We start from the raw sequence: 24,839 nt of genomic DNA on the forward strand, positions 1-24,839 counted from the left end.
ATTTTGTAAGCCCTATAGTAAAGTCTATAGAGAAAAATTCCCCCAAAAAAAAGAGAATGGTAGAGGGATGGCACTCTGGTCATAGGTTGTGCATGGAAAAGGAATATTTTTTATGGGATGGCTAGTTGTGCCAAATAGCAACAATAAAAGTAGAATAAAAAAGTATTAAAATTAACATAATACAATGTAAATGGTGAGCCTTCAGTTGAATACTCCTAGGAACATCAGGCATACATAGTATTGTAACAGTGCATATAAACTATAAGGAAGGTTGGGTAAATAGATAAAAAAAAAAAATGGATAAAAAAAGTCGTAGGTAGTAATATTGTCTGAGTCTTATGGACCTACTAGAGGTAGGTGTAAGTATCCACTGAAGAAGGAGCAGCACGCTCCGAAACGCGTATGGGGTTTTTGAGGTAGCCATACCCAAGCCAAGCTAGCTAATACTAAAAGGATCCTAGAACTACAGAGCTCCGGAGCACATTAAATTATATCTCCTTGAAAGCCTGATTTTCCTAGGAGTATTCAACTGAAGGCTCACCATTTACATTGTATTATGTTAATTTTAATACTTTTTTTATTCTACTTTTATTGTTGCTATTTGGCACAACAAGCCATCCCATAATAAATATTCCTTTTCCATGCACAACCTATGACCAGAGTGCCATCCCTCTACCATTCTCTCAATTCCCTACTACAAGCGTTGGGTACGCTCCGTTTGCATTGAGCACCTTACTCTATTTTTTGGGCTTTATTGAGCCGCCCCACATACATTTCTCTCAGAAAAAAAAAAAAAAACACATACTTAAGAGTATTCTGCAATTTAGTAAATGCACCATTATTCAGGAAAATCCTACAATAACAACATGAACCACAGTGGGGGAGATTTATCAAAACTGGTGTAAAGTAGAACTGGCTTAGTTGCCTATAGCAACCAATCAGTTTTCTCCTTTCATTTTCCAAAGGAGCTGAAATGAATGAAAGGTGGAATCTTATTGGTGGCTATGGGCAACTAAGCCAGTTTTATTTTACACTAGTTTTTATAAATATTCCCCAGTGTATGTAAACTGTTTAGTGTTTTACAACAGACTTCTGGCTGAAAAAGATGTATCAAAAAGTTCAAAAAATAAACTGAATTTATAGGTAAAATTATATGTGAATCCACCCTGAAAGAAAGTAAAATTATGATAAATTAGATGATTATCTGGAAATCCTCCATTAATAATAATCCACTCAGTATTACATTGGCGTGTAGATTTTAAATCAAAGTATCATTAATAGGAAAGCTGTGTTATTTAGCTATATTACAGGTCATGAACTATATTTACTTGTAATTGAATCACTATCTGCAAAATGTCACATAAAATGGAGCTGTGAACATATTTATCCAGTATTTTAGCACTTCTATAAAATATGGTCAATTAATATATGCCCGTCGGTCATAAAAAAAACATAATTTGTTTTCACTAGCAGATAGTATGCCAGATGTTGCCTCATGCTAAGTTAAATGAATTCTGACATAAATAGCCATGAGAAAAATCACAGCACATCTTATATATAGGGATGAGCGAACTCGAACTGTATAGTTCGGGTTCGTACCGAATTTTGGGGTGTCCGTGACACGGACCCGAACCCGGACATTTTCGTAAAAGTCCGGGTTCGGGTTCGGTGTTCGTCGCTTTCTTCGCGCTTTTGTGACGCTTTCTTGGCGCTTTTTGAAAGGCTGCAAAGCAGCCAATCAACAAGCGTCATACTACTTGCCCCAAGAGGCCATCACAGCCATGCCTACTATTGGCATGGCTGTGATTGGCCAGAGCACCATGTGACCCAGCCTCTATTTAAGCTGGAGTCACATAGCGCCGCCCGTCACTCTGCTCTGATTAGCGTAGGGAGAGGTTGCGGCTGCGACAGTAGGGCGAGATTAGGCAGATTAACTCCTCCAAAGGACTTGATTAACTGATCGATCTGCAGCTGTGGATCATTGAGCTGCTGATCCTCAATTGCTCACTGTTTTTAGGCTGCACAGACCGTTTGTCAGTCTCATTTTTCTGGGGTGATCGGCGGCCATTTTGTGTCTTGTGGTGCGCCAGCACAAGCTGCGACCAAGTGCATTTAACCCTCAATGGTGTGGTTGTTTTTTGGCTAAAGCCTACATCAGGGTGAAGCTGTCACACCAAGTGCATTTAACCAGCAATAGTCTGTTCATTTTTTGGCCATATACAAAATCAGGGGCAAGCTGCGCCTGTCACCAAGTGCATTTAACCCTCAATGGTGTGGTTGTTTTTTGGCTAAAGCCTACATCAGGGTGAAGCTGTCACACCAAGTGCATTTAACCAGCAATAGTCTGTTCATTTTTTGGCCATATACAAAATCAGGGGCAAGCTGCGCCTGTCACCAAGTGCATTTAACCCTCAATGGTGTGGTTGTTTTTTGGCTAAAGCCTACATCAGGGTGAAGCTGTCACACCAAGTGCATTTAACCAGCAATAGTCTGTTCATTTTTTGGCCATATACAAAATCAGGGGCAAGCTGCGCCTGTCACCAAGTGCATTTAACCCTCAATGGTGTGGTTGTTTTTTGGCTAAAGCCTACATCAGGGTGAAGCTGTCACACCAAGTGCATTTAACCAGCAATAGTCTGTTCATTTTTTGGCCATGTCCCAGTCTAATTCTGTCACTAAATCCATACCGGTCACCCAGCGCCTAAATACTAGGCCTCAAATTTATATCCAGCTAAATCTGTCCCTAGTGCTGTAGCTGGGCGAGTTATTTAGTGTCCGTTCAAGCACATTTCTTGTTCTGGGTTGAAATACAATTCCCAATTTAGCAATTTCATAATTTAGTGGTTCCTGCTATATCAGAGCTATTTGAAATCTATCCCAAAAAGGGTATATAATATTGAAGGTGCACATTGGGTCATTCAGAATAACTTCACACACACCCGCTACTGTGTATTTCCAAGTCTAATTCTGTCACTAAACCCATACCTGTCACCCAGCGCCTAAATACTAGGCCTCAAATTTAAATCCCTCTAAATCTCTCGTTACCCACCGCTGTACTGTTGTTGCTGGGCAAGATATTTAGTGTCCGTCAAAGCACATTTTTTGTTCTGGGTTGAAGTACAATTCCCAATTTAGCAATTTCATAATTTAGTGGTTTCTGCTATATCAGAGCTATTTGAAATCTATCCCTAAAAGGGTATATAATATTGAAGGTGCACATAGGGTCATTCAGAATAACTTCACACACACGCTTCTGTGCATTTCCAAGTCTAATTCTGTCACTAAATCCATACCGGTGACCCAGCGCCTAAATACTAGGCCTCAAATTTAAATCCCTCTAAATCTCTCGTTACCCACCACTGTACTGTTGTTGCTGGGCAAGATATTTAGTGTCCGTCAAAGCACATTTTTTGTTCTGGGTTGAAGTACAATTCCCAATTTAGCAATTTCATAATTTAGTGGTTTCTGCTATATCAGAGCTATTTGAAATCTATCCCTAAAAGGGTATATAATATTGAAGGTGCACATAGGGTCATTCAGAATAACTTCACACACACGCTTCTGTGCATTTCCAAGTCTAATTCTGTCACTAAATCCATACCGGTGACCCAGCGCCTAAATACTAGGCCTCAAATTTAAATCCCTCTAAATCTCTCGTTACCCACCACTGTACTGTTGTTGCTGGGCAAGATATTTAGTGTCCGTCAAAGCACATTTTTTGTTCTGGGTTGAAGTACAATTCCCAATTTAGCAATTTCATAATTTAGTGGTTCCTGCTATATCAGAGCTATTTGAAATCTATCCCAAAAAGGGTATATAATATTCAAGGTGCACATTGGGTCATTCAGAATAACTTCACACACACGCTTCTGTGCATTTCCAAGTCTAATTCTGTCACTAAATCCATACCGGTCACCCAGCGCCTAAATACTAGGCCTCAAATTTATATCCCGCTGAATTTGAATACAATACATTGGGCCAAATAATATATTTGTTGTTGTGGTGAACCATAACAATGAGAAAAACATCTAGTAAGGGACGCGGACGTGGACATGGTCGTGGTGGTGTTAGTGGACCCTCTGGTGCTGGGAGAGGACGTGGCCGTTCTGCCACATCCACACGTCCTAGTGTACCAACTACCTCAGGTCCCAGTAGCCGCCAGAATTTACAGCGATATATGGTGGGGCCCAATGCCGTTCTAAGGATGGTAAGGCCTGAGCAGGTACAGGCATTAGTCAATTGGGTGGCCGACAGTGGATCCAGCACGTTCACATTATCTCCCACCCAGTCTTCTGCAGAAAGCGCACAGATGGCGCCTGAAAACCAACCCCATCAGTCTGTCACATCACCCCCATGCATACCAGGGAAACTGTCTCAGCCTCAAGTTATGCAGCAGTCTCTTATGCTGTTTGAAGACTCCGCTGGCAGGGTTTCCCAAGGGCATCCACCTAGCCCTTCCCCAGCGGTGAAAGACATAGAATGCACTGACGCACAACCACTTATGTTTCCTGATGATGAGGACATGGGAATACCACCTCAGCATGTCTCTGATGATGACGAAACACAGGTGCCAACTGCTGCGTCTTTCTGCAGTGTGCAGACTGAACAGGAGGTCAGGGATCAAGACTGGGTGGAAGACGATGCAGGGGACGATGAGGTCCTAGACCCCACATGGAATGAAGGTCGTGCCACTGACTTTCACAGTTCGGAGGAAGAGGCAGTGGTGAGACCGAGCCAACAGCGTAGCAAAAGAGGGAGCAGTGGGCAAAAGCAGAACACCCGCCGCCAAGAGACTCCGCCTGCTACTGACCGCCGCCATCTGGGACCGAGCACCCCAAAGGCAGCTTCAAGGAGTTCCCTGGCATGGCACTTCTTCAAACAATGTGCTGACGACAAGACCCGAGTGGTTTGCACGCTGTGCCATCAGAGCCTGAAGCGAGGCATTAACGTTCTGAACCTGAGCACAACCTGCATGACCAGGCACCTGCATGCAAAGCATGAACTGCAGTGGAGTAAACACCTTAAAACCAAGGAAGTCACTCAGGCTCCCCCTGCTACCTCTTCTGCTGCTGCCGCCTCGGCCTATTCTGCTGCTGCCGCCTCGGCCTCTTCCTCCGCCTCTGGAGGAACGTTGGCACCTGCCGCCCAGCAAACAGGGGATGTACCACCAACACCACCACCACCACCTCCGTCACCAAGCGTCTCAACCATGTCACACGCCAGCGTTCAGCTCTCCATCTCACAAACATTTGATAGAAAGCGTAAATTCCCACCTAGCCACCCTCGATCCCTGGCCCTGAATGCCAGCATTTCTAAACTACTGGCCTATGAAATGCTGTCATTTAGGCTGGTGGACACAGACAGCTTCAAACAGCTCATGTCGCTTGCTGTCCCACAGTATGTTGTTCCCAGCCGGCACTACTTCTCCAAGAGAGCCGTGCCTTCCCTGCACAACCAAGTATCCGATAAAATCAAGTGTGCACTGCGCAACGCCATCTGTAGCAAGGTCCACCTAACCACAGATACGTGGACCAGTAAGCACGGCCAGGGACGCTATATCTCCCTAACTGCACACTGGGTAAATGTAGTGGCAGCTGGGCCCCAGGCGGAGAGCTGTTTGGCGCACGTCCTGCCGCCGCCAAGGATCGCAGGGCAACATTCTTTGCCTCCTGTTGCCACCTCCTCCTTCTCGGCTTCCTCCTCCTCTTCTTCCACCTGCTCATCCAGTCAGCCACACACCTTCACCACCAACTTCAGCACAGCCCGGGGTAAACGTCAGCAGGCCATTCTGAAACTCATATGTTTGGGGGACAGGCCCCACACCGCACAGGAGTTGTGGCGGGGTATTGAACAACAGACCGACGAGTGGTTGCTGCCGGTGAGCCTCAAGCCCGGCCTGGTGGTGTGTGATAATGGGCGAAATCTCGTTGCAGCTCTGGGACTAGCCAATTTGACGCACATCCCTTGCTTGGCGCATGTGCTGAATTTGGTGGTGCAGAAGTTCATTCACAACTACCCCGACATGTCAGAGCTGCTGCATAAAGTGCGGGCCGTCTGTTCGCGCTTCCGGCGTTCACATCCTGCCGCTGCTCGCCTGTCTGCGCTACAGCGTAACTTCGGCCTTCCCGCTCACCGCCTCATATGCGACGTGCCCACCAGGTGGAACTCCACCTTGCACATGCTGGACAGACTGTGCGAGCAGCAGCAGGCCATAGTGGAGTTTCAGCTGCAGCACGCACGGGTCAGTCGCACTACAGAACAGCACCACTTCACCACCAATGACTGGGCCTCCATGCGAGACCTGTGTGCCCTGTTGCGCTGTTTCGAGTACTCCACCAACATGGCCAGTGGCGATGACACCGTTATCAGCGTTACAATACCACTTCTATGTCTCCTTGAGAAAACACTTAGGGCGATGATGGAACAGGAGGTGGCCCAGGAGGAGGAGGAGGAGGATGAGGAAGAGGGGTCATTTTTAGCACTTTCAGGCCAGTCTCTTCGAAGTGACTCAGAGGGAGGTTTTTTGCAACAGCAGAGGCCAGGTACAAATGTGGCCAGCCAGGGCCCACTACTGGAGGACGAGGAGGACGAGGATGAGGAGGAGGTGGAGGAGGATGAGGATGAAGCATGGTCACAGCGGGGTGGCACCCAACGCAGCTCGGGTCCATCACTGGTGCGTGGCTGGGGGGAAAGGCAGGACGATGACGATACGCCTCCCACAGAGGACAGCTTGTCCTTACCCCTGGGCAGCCTGGCACACATGAGCGACTACATGCTGCAGTGCCTGCGCAACGACAGCAGAGTTGCCCACATTTTAACCTGTGCGGACTACTGGGTTGCCACCCTGCTGGATCCACGCTACAAAGACAATGTGCCCACCTTACTTCCTGCACTGGAGCGTGATAGGAAGATGCGCGAGTACAAGCGCACGTTGGTAGACGCGCTACTGAGAGCATTCCCAAATGTCACAGGGGAACAAGTGGAAGCCCAAGGCCAAGGCAGAGGAGGAGCAAGAGGTCGCCAAGGCAGCTGTGTCACGGCCAGCTCCTCTGAGGGCAGGGTTAGCATGGCAGAGATGTGGAAAACTTTTGTCAACACGCCACAGCTAACTGCACCACCACCTGATACGCAACGTGTTAGCAGGAGGCAACATTTCACTAACATGGTGGAACAGTACGTGTGCACACCCCTCCACGTACTGACTGATGGTTCGGCCCCATTCAACTTCTGGGTCTCTAAATTGTCCACGTGGCCAGAGCTAGCCTTTTATGCCTTGGAGGTGCTGGCCTGCCCGGCAGCCAGCGTTTTGTCTGAACGTGTATTCAGCACGGCAGGGGGCGTCATTACAGACAAACGCAGCCGCCTGTCTACAGCCAATGTGGACAAGCTGACGTTCATAAAAATGAACCAGGCATGGATCCCACAGGACCTGTCCGTCCCTTGTCCAGATTAGACATTAACTACCTCCCCATAACCATATATTATTGGACTCCAGGGCACTTCCTCATTCAATCCTATTTTTATTTTCATTTTACCATTATATTGCGATGCTACCCAAAGTTGAATGAACCTCTCCTCTGCCTGTGTGCTAGGCCTAAATATATGCCAATGGACTGTTGCAGTGGTGGCTGACATGAAGCCTGATTCTCTGCTATGACATGCAGACTAATTCTCTGCTGACATGAAGCCAGATTGTCTGTTACGGGACCTCTCTCCTCTGCCTGGGTGCTGGGCCTAAATTTATGACAATGGACTGTTGCAGTGGTGGCTGACGTGAAGCCTGATTCTCTGCTATGACATGCAGACTGATTCTCTGCTGACATGAAGCCAGATCGTCTGTTACGGGACCTCTCTGCTCTGCCTGTGTGCTAGGCCTAAATATATGCCAATGGACTGTTGCAGTGGTGGGTGACGTGAAGCCTCATTCTCTGCTATGACATGCAGACTGATTCTCTGCTGACATGAAGCCAGATTGTCTGTTACGGGACCTCTCTGCTCTGCCTGTGTGCTAGGCCTAAATATATGCCAATGGACTGTTGCAGTGGTGGGTGACGTGAAGCCTCATTCTCTGCTATGACATGCAGACTGATTCTCTGCTGTCATGAAGCCAGATTGTCTGTTACGGGACCTCTCTGCTCTGCCTGTGTGCTAGGCCTAAATATATGCCAATGGACTGTTGCAGTGGTGGGTGACGTGAAGCCTCATTCTCTGCTATGACATGCAGACTGATTCTCTGCTGACATGAAGCCAGATTGTCTGTTACGGGACCTCTCTGCTCTGCCTGTGTGCTAGGCCTAAATATATGCCAATGGACTGTTGCAGTGGTGGGTGACGTGAAGCCTCATTCTCTGCTATGACATGCAGACTGATTCTCTGCTGTCATGAAGCCAGATTGTCTGTTACGGGACCTCTCTGCTCTGCCTGTGTGCTAGGCCTAAATATATGCCAATGGACTGTTGCAGTGGTGGGTGACGTGAAGCCTCATTCTCTGCTATGACATGCAGACTAATTCTCTGCTGACATGAAGACAGATTCTCTGTTACGGGACCTCTCTCCTCTGCCTGTGTGTGTGCTGGGCCTAAATATATGCCAATGGACTGTTGCAGTGGTGGCTGACGTGAAGCCTCATTCTCTGCTATGACATGCAGACTGATTCTCTGCTGACATGAAGCCAGATTCTCTGTTACGGGACCTCTCTCCTCTGCCTGTGTGTGTGCTGGGCCTAAATATATGCCAATGGACTGTTGCAGTGGTGGCTGACGTGAAGCCTCATTCTCTGCTATGACATGCAGACTGATTCTCTGCTGACATGAAGCCAGATTCTCTGTTACGGGACCTCTCTCCTCTGCCTGTGTGTGTGCTGGGCCTAAATATATGCCAATGGACTGTTGCAGTGGTGGCTGACGTGAAGCCTCATTCTCTGCTATGACATGCAGACTGATTCTCTGCTGACATGAAGCCAGATTCTCTGTTACGGGACCTCTCTCCTCTGCCTGTGTGTGTGCTGGGCCTAAATATATGCCAATGGACTGTTGCAGTGGTGGCTGACGTGAAGCCTCATTCTCTGCTATGACATGCAGACTGATTCTCTGCTGACATGAAGCCAGATTCTCTGTTACGGGACCTCTCTCCTCTGCCTGTGTGCTAGGCCTAAATATATGCCAATGGACTGTTGCAGTGGTGGCTGACGTGAAGCCTCATTCTCTGCTATGACATGCAGACTAATTCTCTGCTGACATGAAGACAGATTCTCTGTTACGGGACCTCTCTCCTCTGCCTGGGTGCCGGGGCCTAAATATCTGAGAATGGACTGTTCGAGTGGTGGGTGACGGGAAGCCAGATTCTCTGCTATGGAACCTCTCTCCAATTGATTTTGGTTAATTTTTATTTATTTAATTTTTATTTTAATTAATTTCCCTATCCACATTTGTTTGCAGGGGATTTACCTACATGTTGCTGCCTTTTGCAGCCCTCTAGCCCTTTCCTGGGCTGTTTTACAGCCTTTTTAGTGCCGAAAAGTTCGGGTCCCCATTGACTTCAATGGGGTTCGGGTTCGGGACGAAGTTCGGATCGGGTTCGGATCCCGAACCCGAACATTTCCGGGATGTTCGGCCGAACTTCTCGAACCCGAACATCCAGGTGTTCGCTCAACTCTACTTATATATAGATACAGTTCTCTACTATCTTAATACCATGTTTTAGCATTATAACGTATGAACACTGTATAATTTCAGAGATGTTTTTAACAGGAATTTCCAATCAAACATTGTGTTTGATACTGCCTCGAAGCTGTAAAAATGTCCTGTTGTGAATGAATTAGTGTTTGAAAATGTGTATGACTATTACCGATATAACCAAAATTCTAGATAAAAATTTTAAAAGATTTTAAGTTTTAATTTGAAAAGATTAACTTGTAAATCCAGTCAGTTAATGGACTGAATCGTGTTCCTTTTAACCCTTAGGATACTGGAGGTTTTTATGTTTTCATTTCTCTTCCCTTTCTTCCTTAAGCCATAACTTTATTTTTTTTTCCGTTTACAACTGTGTGAGGGATTATTTGTTGCAGGATATTGTACTTTCTAATTCCACCATTTAATATGGCATACAATCTAGTAAAAAACTGGTAAATAAAAATCCAAATGGTGTGGAATTGGAAAAGAAAACGCTATTCCTCCAGTACATCAATACCACTTATGTATAGGTATTTTTAATGTCTAAATAGTGTAAATATAAAAGTAAACTTTGAAAAAAAAACTTTTTTATATCTACTGAGCTATGCCTGGGCTAATTTTTTGGCGGGACAATCTGTGGATTTTTAGATACCATTTTGGAGTGTGTGACTTTTTTATCCCATTTTATTAAATTTTTTTGGGTAAGAGAAGCAATGAAAAAATGGCAAACTGGCTATTTTGACCCTTTTTTCCGTTATACCATTTGCCGTATTGGAAAAATATTTTTATATTTTAACATACTGTTTATATGTTTTGCTATTTATGTATTTTTTTATTCTACGAAATGGGGGATGAATTAAACTTTTATATTTTTTTTATTCTTTCAATGATTTTGAGGCTCATATTTGAGACTACAAAATATATTTTTTTAATTCTGAACCCTCATGGGTCTTTTAGACCCATGGTTTGTACAAAATTGGTCATTTCTTAATAAGAGAGACCCAACATATTAAAACCAATTACCGGCATCCTCATTGGCCTCAGAGGAAGCCAGTAAGAAGCCCGGAAGCGCGAAGCCCAGTTCTCACTTGATCACAGCATCTAAAGGCTTTAATGACCATGATCGGCATTGTTGCCAGTCATTATCATTACCCACAAGTCTCTGCTGTTTTAAACATGCCCTCTGCGTGTGCGAGCAGGCACCATGTTTGCACTTCGCTCCAGTGCCATACATATACGGCGCTGGTAGCGAACAGGTTAGGCTACTTTCACACTGGCGTTTTGGTTTCTGTTTGTGAGATCCGTTCAGGGATCTCACAAGCGGTCCAAAACGGATCAATTTTGCCCTTAATGCATTCTGAATGGAAAAGGATCCGCTCAGAATGCATCAGTTTGGCTCCGTTCCGCCTCCATTCCGCTTTAGAGGCGGACACCAAAATGCTGCTTGCAGCGTTTTGGTGTCCGTCTGACGAAACTAAGCCAAATGGATCTGTCCTAGCACATAATGTAAGTTAGTGGGGAAGGATCCGTTTTCACTGACACAATCTGGCACAATAGAAAACGGATTCATCTCCTATTGACTTTCAATGGTGTTCATAACGGATCCGTTTTAGCTATGTTAAAGATAATACAAATGGATCCGTTCTGTGGGGTTGTATTATCTGAACGGATGCGTTTGTGCAGAACCATGACGAATCCGCACCAAACGCGAGTGTGAAAGTAGCCTTAATGTTCTATTTGCACTTTTTGGCACTTTTTTCCGCTTACTGCTTTTGCTATTTTTACATAGTAACATACTATGTAAGGCTGAAAAAAGACATTTGTCCATCCAGTTTGGCCTGTTATCATGCAAGTTGATCCAGAGGAAGGCAAAAAAAAAAAAACTGTGAGGTACAAGCCAATTTTCCCCACTTAAGCCTCATGCACACGTCCGTGAAACATGGACCGTGTAATACTGGCCTGGATTTCTTCTGAGTGCAGGAGCGCACGGCGTCATTGTTTGCTATGACGCCGTGCACTTCCTGCTGCCGCCGCAGTACAGTAATCCACTGGTATGATCTATACCTGTATATCCATACTACAGTACTGCGGCGGCAGCAGGAAGCGCACGGCGTCATAGCAACCAATGACACCGTGCGCTCCTGCACTCAGACGAAATCTAGGCCGATATCACATGGTCCGTGTTTCACGGACGTGTGCATGAGGCTATAAGGGGAAAAAAATTCCTTCCCGACTCCAATCAGGCAATCAGAATAACTCCCTGGATCAACGACCCCTCTCTAGTAGCTATAGCCTGTAATATTATTACACTCCAGAAATACATCCAGGCTCCTCTTGAATTCCTTTATTGTACTCACCATCACCACCTCCTCAGGCAGAGAGTTCCATAGTCTCGCTGCTCTTACCGTAAAGAATCCTTTTCTATGTTTGTGTACAAACCTTCTTTCCTCCAGACGCAGAGGATGTCCCCTCGTCACAGTACTGGGGATAAATAGATGATGGGATAGATCTCTGTACTGTCCCCTGATATATTTATACATAGTAATTCGATCTCCCCTCAGTCGTCTTTTTTCTAAAGTGAATAACCCTAATTTTGATAATCTTTCAGGGTACTGTAGTTGCCCCATTCCAGTTATTACTTTAGTTGCCCTCCTCTGAACCCTCTCCAGCTCTGCTATGTCTGTCTTGTTCACTGGGGCCCAGAACTGTACACAGTACTCCATGTGTGGTCTGACTAGTGATTTGTAAAGTGGTAGGACTATGTTCTCATCATGGGCATCTATGCACCTTTTGATGCAACCCATTATCTTATTGGCCTTGGCAGCAGCTGCCTGACACTGGTTTTTACTGCTTAGTTTGCTGTTTATTAAAATTCCTAGGTCCTTTTCCATGTCAGTGTTACCCAGTGTTTTACCATTTAGTATGTACTGGTGACTTACATTATTCCTTCCCATGTGCATAACCTTACATTTGTCAGTGTTAAACCTCATCTGCCACTTCTCTGCCCAAGCCTCTAATCTATCCAGATCCATCTGAAGCTGTATAGTGTCCTCTTCAGTGCTAATTACTTTACACAGTTTAGTGTCATCTGCAAACATGTATATTTTACTATACAAGCCTTCTACAAGATCATTAATAAACATATTGAAGAGAATAGGGCCCAATACTGACCCCTGAGGTACCCCACTAGTGACAGTGACACAATCTGAGTATGTACCATTAATAACCACCCTCTGTTTTCTATCATTGAGTCAAGCTTGTTTCATTTTAGGGACACTGTACTATTGTACCCTTTTACCTTAATTGATTATTACAGTTAGGGTACCATTACCAGTAGCCACCGTGTAACACTAATTAATTGTGTAATTGCACCCTTAAGCATTTCAAGCATTTCGAAAATTCATTATAACAAATACAGCAATCCTAACTTAATAATTATGATTATTTTATTAGAATGGAATCTGTCAATGGGTGGGATATGATATATTAGGCACTGGAAACAGTCAGTACTTGAAGTTGATGTGTTGGAAGGAGGAAATATGGGCAAGTATAATGATGACTTGGTCAGAGAATCTCCAAAACAGCAGGAGCGTGACTCATTTATTAAAGAATTAAGACAGTTTTGTAGCCAAAATGTGCTGGAAGGCAGTGATAGGTCTGACCTAGTCTTGTTTTACCTGTACAACAGGTTCATCAGCAGGTTGTGTGCTGGCGCACACCTGGTATAGTTTATATGTAATAAGTTGTCAGCTTAGTATCTTCTACAGGGAGTGCAGAATTATTAGGCAAGTTGTATTTTTGAGGATTAATTTTATTATTGAACAACAACCATGTTCTCAATGAACCCAAAAAACTCATTAATATCAAAGCTGAATATTTTTGGAAGTAGTTTTTAGTTTGTTTTTAGTTTTAGCTATTTTAGGGGGATAGCTGTGTGTGCAGGTGACTATTACTGTGCATAATTATTAGGCAACTTAACAAAAAACAAATATATACCCATTTCAATTATTTATTTTTACCAGTGAAATTAATATAACATATTAACATTCACAAATATACATTTCTGACATTCAAAAACAAAACAAAAACAAATCAGTGACAATATAGCCACCTTTCTTTGCAAGGACACTCAAAAGCCTGCCATCCGTGGATTCTGTCAGTGTTTTGATCTGTTCACCATCAACATTGCGTGCAGCAGCAACCACAGCCTCCCAGACACTGTTCAGAGAAGTGTACTGTTTTCCTCCTTGTAAATCTCACATTTGATGATGGACCACAGGTTCTCAATGGGGTTCAGATCAGGTGAACAAGGAGGCCATGTCATTAGATTTTCTTCTTTTATACCCTTTCTTGCCAGCCATGCTGTGGAGTACTTGGACGCGTTTGATGGAGCATTGTCCTGAATGAAAATCGTGTTTTTCTTGAAGGATGCAGACTTCTTCCTGTACCACTGCTTGAAGAAGGTGTCTTCCAGAAACTGGCAGTAGGACTGGGAGTTGAGCTTGACTCCATCCTCAACCCGAAAAGGCCCTACAAGCTCATCTTTGATGATACCAGCCCAAACCAGTACTCCACCTCCACCTTGCTGGCGTCTGAGTCGGACTGGAGCTCTCTGCCCTTTACCAATCCAGCCACGGGCCCATCCATCTGGCCCATCAAGACTCACTCTCATTTCATCAGTCCATAAAACCTTAGAAAAATCAGTCTTGAGATATTTCTTGGCCCAGTCTTGACGTTTCAGCTTGTGTGTCTTGTTCAGTGGTGGTCGTCTTTCAGCCTTTCTTACCTTGGCCATGTCTCTGAGTATTGCACACATTGTGCTTTTGGCCATTCCAGTGATGTTGCAGCTCTGAAATATGGCCAAACTGGTGGCAAGTGGCATCTTGGCAGCTGTACGCTTGACTTTTCTCAGTTCATGGGCAGTTATTTTGCGCCTTGGTTTTTCCACACGCTTCTTGCGACCCTGTTGACTATTTTGAATGAAACACTTGATTGTTCGATGATCACGCTTCAGAAGCTTTGCAATTTTAAGAGTGCTGCATCCCTCTGCAAGATATCTCACTATTTTTGACTTTTCTGAGCCTGTCAAGTCCTTCTTTTGACCCATTTTGCCAAAGGAAAGGAAGTTGCCTAATAATTATGCACACCTGATATAGGGTGTTGATGTCATTAGACCACACCCCTTCTCATTACAGAGATGCACATCACCTAATATGCTTAATTGGTAGTAGGCTTTCGAGCCTATACAGCTTGGAGTAAGACAACATGCATAAAGAGGATGATGTGGTCAAAATACTCATTTGCCCAATAATTCTGCACTCCCTGTATTTTCATGCATTTCGTTCATCAGTGCAGCTACAGTACAACCTCTGTAAGATCTTAAAAGGTGACAACCCTCTATCTACAGATGGTTTTCTGGATATAATTTTAATTTAAAGTCCCTCTATGTATTCTACTTCCTGTCCTGGCTTTTTAACTTTTCCTTTGTTAGGACTTAGCAGAGCAGACAATTGGGCTTAACTTTCTAAAGCAGACTATCACTGCAGCAAGATAGGAAAGGGGTATCTGTGACTCAATTAGAGCATCACACATTGCACTGATAACAGCAATGCTCTTCTCTGGGCATCTGTTATCCAAACTCTACACCTACTGTTATCATAAAGATTACCGTTCAGATAACATCTTCAACTCACAGCAGCAGTAAACTGGAAGTGTATTACCTATCTATATTGAAGGTTTTAGCATTTGTGTTAATTGATATAGAAGGACACTGTTTTGTATTTACAATAATTTGTAATTACATAATGCTGCCAAAATAAATAAAAAAAAAAAAAAAAATTCTAAACATTTTTTCCACGGCAATTGATTAAAAAATTATGGAAGTGTCTCTTTAATAACACATGGAAAAGTACAAACAAAAAGTAGAGATTGAAATGCAGGAATATTCTGCTGCCCCACAGAAGGAATGTTGGTGACATTATTACAAATGTGCATTTTGGATGTTACCTTGATGTGAGAGTCATGTTTAACGACAGTCTGAGCTCATTCTGTAATAGTCATGCATAATTACTGTCGGATGACTTTTGTACTTTTCATTTTTCAGATAAAGACAATAGTGCATTAGCAGCAGTCATATAAGGCAGCCTTCTCAAATTTTTTCTGGCTATCAAGGTTAATTATCTGCAAATACAAAATGAGCATAGTATTATATGTCATGTCTGTTTAACGGCAGGCTGTTAGAAAGCTATTAGGCACTATGCAGGGTGAATGTGCAATAAAGTCATGATAAAATACATTGTTAATTATATTATATTATTAAATATTTGAAGAGGAAAATAATATAGCTTTCAAAAATACATCGGCTTTGAGAAAATGCATTGACATTGTTTGACAGTATTTCTTTAACACCAGAATACCACTGATGCACAACTGCCCTATTGACTTAAAATAGGGTCCTTCAGGTTTTGATGCGATTTCCATCAAATAATAGTAAAATCACAAATGTGACCAAACCTAAAGCACATGAGAAATCTGTGATCATGATGGAAATATTTTAAAATAATTTGACACTTCAAGGGAAATTCCAGGTTTTAAATTTTTTTATAGAATTAGAAATCAAACAATTTTCTAACATAGATGTATTTAAAATTCAGCTCACATTCCATTCTTTATTCATGCAGTTGACCCCTATGTGCACAATAGAATGGATAAGCTCATGGAGCAGTCAGTCCTGGGTAATGCATTTATGGGCTAACTGAACGGGACTAAACATGGCATCAGTGATGTAACCCTCACAGGTGTTCTGTGATCCTTGACATTCAGTAAACTGTCTATGCATCAAACAGGTGAATAGTGGTGTGTCAAGGAGCTCGACATATACAGTGTATACAGTTTTTCTACTCGGAACAGCATCTCATCACCATGTCTATCAGTATCTATGTAGAAGCAGATCTAAAGGTCCCTTTACACGCGGCAACAAATTAGCAAATTGTTGGGAAGGAGGCGTTCCTTCCTGACAATCTGCTGATCACTAGCGGAGGAGATCAGTGCATTTACATGCAGAGATCTCCTCCAGAGTATGGGGAGGAGCGAATGCTAATGTTATCACTTTTCCCCATACTGACTCTATTTTTCTTGGCAGCAGATCGTGTTTACATAGCATGCTCTGCCACTGTGAAATTATGATCTTTTCCGCTGCACAAAAGATATCTGTAACGAATAAATCAAGGCAACAGGACTTTCTGTAGATTTCTTGAAAACGTTTCACTCGTCCTTCCAACGAGCTTTCTCAGAATTCAGAAAGCTCGTTGGAAGAACGAGTGAAACGTTTTCAAGAAATCTACAGTACGTCCAGTTGCCTTGATTTATTCTTTACAGATATACCATGACCTGGATAAATGAGAACCAGACATATTGCACAAAAGATGTAATTATGCCATAAACAAGAGTTTCGCTCATTCATCGGGTAATGAGTAGTGCATTTACACCACCAGATCATTGCTAGTAATGCTTGTTAGTTATAATCTGTTTAATTATTGGCCTGTGTAAACGGCCCTTAACATTGTCCTCCCTTTGTCTCCACTGTAGTATGTGTTTGTTTTACTGTTAACTCTATTAACCACACAGAGACAAGCAGTCCTTTTACAAACCGCCTAGAGACAAACAACCAAATACATACACAGTGACTTAGGGTTCATTTACACCAACAGATTATCTGACCAATTTCTGACAAATGTGACCCATACTTGGTGTGTATAACAAAAGATCTTTATGTGTAAACGGCTATCAGACCAATGAATGGTCCGAAAAATCTGTCAGATAATCTGTTGGTGTAAATGCACCCTTATAAAAAATTAACTGGAAAAAAAGAGGAGTTTAAAGGGAACCTCTTAGACTTCTCTGAACCTTTAATTTAGTTTTTTATAGTTCATAGGCTACATTGATCTCCTTGGGCGTTAAAAAGAATGGGTGTGAGAACCTCCGATAAGTGCCCAAAATGTAGGTGAGAGAAGGAGGATCTTATACACTGTTTCGGGAGATGTCCTAAACTTTTAGGTATTGGAAAGAAATTGCAGAGATTCTAACGGTATTTCTGGGTGTTCAAGTTTTTGAAGACCCAGTAGTTTGTATATTAGGAGCTACAGAACATCTTAAAACTAAATAGAGAGATACGATTGGTTTTAGGTAAAGTATTATTTCAAGCCAGACTTCTCATACTCCGGAAATGGGTTAATCAAAATCCTCCTACAGTGGGACAGTGGCAAGAATCAGTCGCTAACTTGAATAAATTGGAAATGGCCTCTGAGGGATATACTGAGAGATCAGAAAAAATTAACTAGGGCCGGATATGTGATTATTATTTTTTTCCTCTCTCTCTTCTCTAAAGGGTGGGGGGGGGGGGGGGTGGGCATGTGGGGCAAAGTATTGATGTATTCCTGATTTATGTAATGTGGATTTTCAGAGTTTTCCGGATTTTATATATTTGTTTTATATAATTGAAATAAAAAAATATAATTATATAAAAAAAGAGATAGCTGGAAAACTCTGTTTAGGACTGACTTGTAAGACCTGAAAAAGCAATGTAAATTACTAAAATACAAGGTATACTGAATAGTTGCCCACAAAAGTAATGATCATTTTTTCAGCACTGGAGGAAGTTGAAACCCCTTCTGCCTCCAATCTGTAGATCAATGTTGTAGCTGACTACAGTATGCCCCATGCAGTGAAGGCATATAAATCTACAGTGCTTGCCAGATCATGCTGCAGAACTGTCTACAATAAAAAAAAAAAATCAGGATGATATAGTATTACTCCTCCCATGAGGCAAAGGAGAGCTGAAATGACCAGGTTCTGTTGGAAAAATTACCCAAGATAAGCCCTGTATTTAGCACTGGGACCGGAATGCAGGAAGCCTCTATTGATCTTAAGCATTATAGCAACTACATATGTTGGGCAAAGTACAAGAAGGTGATTTGAATAAATAAAATTGGCAATTTTATGGTAGATAAATAAAGCTATAAAAAATAAAAAAAACTAGCCTTGTGTTTGGTACCATGTTAAAAGCTCACCTGTGCTGCAAAGATAACTAAAATATAACAATAATAATATAAAAATATTCATCTTTCAATCCAAATTGTAAATTTGTTGTGCATTCATGCATCTGAGGACCGTGGTCCTGAATGTATTAAATTAAGGCACCAGTCTATCAAGTTCAAGTTTTATGTTTACTCTTGTGTGACTACATGTATGTCCTCACCATGCTATGCTTTAGATGACTGACTAAAGTATTAGGCAGATATATGGCATAGGAAAAATGTCATCAGGTTACTTTATTGTTCTGTTTTAATTTTCAAAGGTTACTTTGGTCAAGAGGATGGACGTGGATCTTGTGAACACAAGTATTGTGGTCTTGGAAGACATTGTGTAATTAACCAAGAGACTGGACAAGCCGAATGTGCATGCATGGAACGTTGTAAACCTCATTACAAACCAGTTTGTGGTTCAGATGGAGAATTTTATGAAAATCATTGTGAAGTTCACAGAGCTGCATGCCAGAAAAAGCAAAAAATTATCATGGTTCACAATGAAGACTGTTTCTTAAAAGGTAAGATCCAAATAATCAAATGTGTGCTTTTATGTAATAATGATATTTTTTTCAGAAATGTTTGTCTGTGAGAAAATAATCCCTATACATACATATTATTGTGTGTGTGTGTGTGTGTGTGTGTGTTAGGGTGTTTCATTTTGCAATGAAAAAAAAAAAGGTCAAATCTTTGCAGACTTTGCTTACGCCTCGAGTCTCAGTGACGTGATGTAAAAGATATATATGCCAAATTTCAAGAAGGTTTGATAATATTTAAAGGTTGCACACTTTGATCAGTTTTATAAAAGTAGGGAAAAATTAAATTTTTCAATGTTAATTACTTTTATTGGGAAAACTAGAAAGCACAAACTTAAAATACATTAAAACTAGACACTAAGATTAATAGGTAGTATGATGGGCAAAACATGTGTTATATTAATCAAATTTGAACAATGCAACCCCTTCTTTTGTTAACTTGGTGACGACTTTTCTGTGATGCTCAACTACCCTCAACAAGAACTGTTTTTTGTTGTTCCACCCTGACAGATTTGTTAAACTTTTTTATCAGAGCAATTCCTCTTTCTGCAGTATCATTGACCACCTTAAGAGCGTTCACATGGCTTCTTAGAGAATCAATGCAGTTTTCTGTCACATCGTGGATCCCAAACCATTCAAAGAACGTCTTTCTTTTATTAGTGGCTCAGGTCTTTTCCTTCAAAAAATAGGTTTTTACCCTCTAATCGTTTCATTTCCTTTTTCTTTGCAGGTTTGGTTTCTAAATTTGTAGTCATATTTCCCCTAACAGGGTCACTGTCCTCAGAATAGACACCAGTAAGATGTGTCAGAGATGAGGCACAGAAAGATTGTCAGTTGGAAGACGTAAGTTACAGCTGAGAGGTCAGCAAGGAATGACAGAATGACATAAAACAGGCATAGAAAATGATGAATGAGATGGGCCTACCAGCCCATCCCCTTCCCTGCCCATGATATGCCCACAGCTGTAGACTTGGAGTGAGCGGGGAAAAGTCGCAGATAGCGGAGCAACTAATCGTTGCACCGCCATCTGCACCTAAAATACGCCTGATTTAGGCATATTTCAGATTAATAAATGACCCATAGCCTTTAGAAAAGCAGTGAAAGCAATTAAAACCTGCTTTCTCTATTAACTGCTATCACTCTTGACCCAATTTATAAAGGCTACACCCCTTTTTTAAAACGTTAACATTAGGTATCGGCTCTATAAAAATATCACATGACCTAACCCCTCAGGTGACCACCGTAAAAAACAAAAAATAAAAACGGTTTAAAAAAAGCACTTTTTTTGTCATCTTACGTCACAATAAAGTGTAATAGCAATTTTTCGATCAAAAAATCATATGCACCCCAAAATAGTGCCAATCAAACCGTCATCTCATCCTGCAAAAAATGAGACCCTACTTAAGATAATCGCCCAAAAACTGAAAAAACTATGGCTCTTAGACTATGGAGACACAAACATTTTTTTTGTTTTAAAAATAAAATCATTGTGTAAAACTTACATAAATAAAAAAATGTATACATATTAGGTATTGCCACGTCCGTGACAACCTGCTCTATAAAATTACCACACGATATAACCTGTCAGATGAATGTTGTAAATAACAAAAATAAAAAGTGCTAAAAAATCTATTTCTTGTTACCTTGCCGCACAGAAAAGTGTAATATAGAGCAACCAAAAATCATATGTACCCTAAACTAGTACCAACAAAACTGCCATCCTATCCCGTAGTTTCTAAAATGGGGTCACTTTTTTGGAGTTTCTACTCTGGGGGTGCATCAGGGGGGCTTCAAATGGGACATGGTGTCAAAAAAAAACAGTCCAGCAAAATCTGCCTTCCAAAAACCGTATGGCATTCCTTTCCTTCTGCGCCCTGCCGTGTGCCCGTACAGCGGTTTACGGACACATATGGGGTGTTTCTGTAAACTACAGAATCAGGGCCATAAATAATGAGTTTTGTTTGGCTGTTAACCCTTGCTTTGTAATTGGAAAAAAAATATTAAAATGGAAAATCTGCCCAAAAAGTGAAATTTTGAAATTGTATCTCAATTTTCCATTAAATTTTGTGCAACACCTAAAGGGTTAACAAAGTTTGTAAAATCAGTTTTGAATACCTTGAGGGGTGTAGTTTCTTAGATGGGGTCACTTTATGGAGTTTATACTCTAGGGGTGCATCAGGGGGGCTTCAAATGGGACATGGTGTCAAAAAACCAGTCCAGCAAAATCTGGCTTTCATACGGCACACCTTTCACTCTACACCCTGCTGTGTGGCCGTACAGCAGTTTACGGCCACATATGGGGTGTTTCTGTAAACTACAGAATCAGGGCCATAAATAATGAGTTTTGTTTGGCTGTTACCCTTGCTTTGTAATTGGAAAAAAAATATTAAAATGGAAAATCTGCCAAAAAAGTGAAATTTTGAAATTGTATCTCTATTTTCCATTAAATCTTGTGCAACACCTAAAGGGTTAACAAAGTTTGTAAAATCAGTTTTGAATAGCTTGAGGGGTGTAGTTTCTTAGATGGGGTCACGTTTATGGAGTTTCTACTCTAGGGGTGCATCAGGGGGCTTCAAATGGGACATGGTGTCAAAAAACCAGTCCAGCAAATTCTGGCTTCCAAAAACCATACGGGGCACCTTTCACTCTACGCCCCGCTGTGTGGCCGTACAGTAGTTTACAGCCACATATGGGGTGTTTCTGTAAACGGCAGAGTCAGGGCAATAAAGATACAGTCTTGTTTGGCTGTTAACCCTTGCTTTGTTGGTGGAAAAAATGGGTTAAAATTGAAAATTAGGCAAATAAATGAAATTCTCAAATTTCATCCCCATTTGCCAATAACTCTTGTGCAACACCTAAAGGGTTAACGAAGTTTCAAAATCAGTTTTGAGTACCTTGAGGGGTGTAGTTTATAGAATGGGGTCATTTTTGGGCGGTTTCTATTATGTAAGCCTCACAAAGTGACTTCAGACCTGTAGTGGTCCCTAAAAATTGGGTTTTTGTAAATTTCAGAAAAATTTCAAGATTTGCTTCTAAACTTCTAAGCCTTGTAACATCCCCAAAAAATAAAATATCATTCCCAAAATGCTACAAACATGAAGTAGACATATGGGGAATGTAAAGTCATCACAATTTTTGGGGGTATTACTATGTATTACAGAAGTAGAGAAACTGAAACTTTGAAATTTGAAAATTTTTCAACATTTTTGGTAAATATGGTATTGTTTTATGTAAAAAAAAATTACTTTTTTGACCCAATTTTAGCAGTGTCATGAAGTACAATATGTGACGAAAAAACAATCTCAGAACGGCCTGGGTAAGTCAAAGCGTTTTAAAGTTATCAGCACTTAAAGTGACACTGGTCAGATTTGAAAAAAATGGCCAGGTCCTTAAGGTGAAATAGGGCTGAGTCCTTAAGGGGTTCACTTTCTTTTCTAAAAACAAACTTTATTAACCTTTAATTATTTTTTAGTCCAACTAGATCAATTTACAATTCAATCATCGGTTTCTATAATGCTTTTGTATGCAGTAGAGATACTAGTGATATGCTAACAGGCAATCTATTAGGCCATGCCGTTGGCCCCTCCCTTTGTCTTATCACCTACATGCTGCAGGATCTAAGGATCACAGCCAAGATCAGTCCAGCTATCAGTTGCAGTCACCTCACAGTGATTGCAAACATGTAAATGTATTACATTCTGTGACAATTATATCCCACTGATAATGTACATTGCATGTTGAACAAGTTACCAGTTTAGATGAGCGAATTAATTCTAAACAAATCCAAATTTCCAAAGAATCCAATTTCCAAACATTTGGTCAAATCCAAATGTCTGGTGATTCAGTTAGAGCAGTGTTCCTCAGCTCCAGTCCTCAGGGCCCACCTGCTGGACATGATTTGAGAATATTCCACAGAATTAATACTTATGGTCTGTCATCTGCTCCATACTAAGGAAATTCTGAAAACATGACTTGCACGTTGGCCCCTAGGACTGGTGTTGAGGAACACTGTTCTTACTGAATTGCCAGACATGTTCAATTCCCTTATTCAGTTACTTTGCAATCACTACAACAGAAAATTAGACAGTACACAGTTCTTATTGAAATTAATAGGATGTTTTCACAAGACACTAACATTCTGAAGCCTCCAGAGATAAAGCTTTGCTGCTCTCTATTTAAGACATGGATGAAAGCTTTTCATAAGACGCACCCATCTGCTAAATCATAATTTCTTAACACAGATAAATTTTTTTTTTTTAAACCAGACAACCTATTTTAGTTTAAAAAAAAAGTTGGTCCATTTTCTAACCAGTCATTATAAAAGAAGATTAACAGAACTTGTTCTGGTAATTCTTCATCTATGGGTCTCATTGCAGCTACATGGGCTGCTGTTATTGTGTTTCCTTCTAAATGCATGCAAAAACATATTAAAGAATTGAGAAAACTACTGAAAAACCGTGTGAGCAAGAAACAGAGTTGTACAGAGTAAAGAGGCCACCAGTATTATAAAGGAACATTTTAAGTTGGAGGCCCTGTCACACAGATTACACATTGGGCCCAGTGGCTTCAAGTTTTACTTCTGAGCTACAACTTTTTGAGGAAAAAGCAGGATAGTCTAAACCTGGGCCAACAGTAACACATATATGTATGATTGTGAATTCATACAGTACGTTCCCTTTCACCAACTACAATATCTGTATATACTTGCAGTAGGAAAACAGTGTGGAATATGACCTTGAATGTTTTTCATATGGCAGATAACATTTTGGCTGTAAAATTTTGTGTAACATTTTAATTTTAATGTTTTTCATAATGTTTTAATTTTTTATTTAATTGAAACAATAGAGTAATGTTGTTTATAAAAGATTATATTTACCCTAATGTACGTTATGAGCTACAGCCGCAAACATGAGAACAACACAGTGAGCTCTAATGGATTTTTCACAAACAAGTGAACTGCTCAAACTCACTCATTTCATAGAAATATGCAAATGATAAAATGTTTTTACAGGGAGGCTTCCAAACACAACTAGAAATTAAATTTTGATTTGAATAAACTATTATGATGGTTTTGCTAGATTGGGTTTTATCTAGGTACTGTATTTTCCTGCGTATAAGACTACTTTTTAACACATAAAAATATTCTCAAAAGTCGGTGGTCGTCTTATAAGCCGGGTGTCGTCTTATATGCCAGTATACGGCGTGCTGAAACTTACTTCCTAGCTGGACTGGAGGCTAGCTGGGCCACTGTGTGCTGAATCCCGGCCAGCAGCTCCTGAAGCAGCCCTCTCTCCCTGCTCTCAGTGGTTTTCTCATGCTGGCAGTATCACATTGTGTTGGAGGGCTGGGCAGGCAGGCAGGGAGAGCTGACCCACCCAATCCAAGCAGGCTTTGTATGCAGTGTGCACAGAAAATACTGGTGCATTGCTTGCCGTGATTGGCTGGTTGTTGTATACTGGTTTGGATTGGCAATTCTGAGGGAAGGCAGGGGGGGAGCAAGAGCATCTGCACTTCAGCCAATTCAAATGTTGGAACGCAGATCTTTAATG

The 24,839-nt window shown here is 41.6% G+C and overlaps 1 protein-coding gene across 1 annotated transcript in view; it reads left to right on the forward strand.

Moving 5' to 3' along the window:
* FSTL5 (follistatin like 5) overlaps positions 1 to 24,839 on the forward strand; it is a 940,713-nt gene that overhangs the window by 392,892 nt on the left and 522,982 nt on the right. Inside the window, exon 3 of the mRNA XM_044297750.1 lies at positions 19,027 to 19,275. Coding sequence (XP_044153685.1) covers positions 19,027 to 19,275 — 249 coding nt within the window. The remainder of the gene's footprint in view (positions 1 to 19,026; positions 19,276 to 24,839) is intronic.

This window comes from Bufo gargarizans, chromosome 1, assembly GCF_014858855.1.
Source record: "Bufo gargarizans isolate SCDJY-AF-19 chromosome 1, ASM1485885v1, whole genome shotgun sequence".
NCBI lineage: Eukaryota > Metazoa > Chordata > Amphibia > Anura > Bufonidae > Bufo > Bufo gargarizans.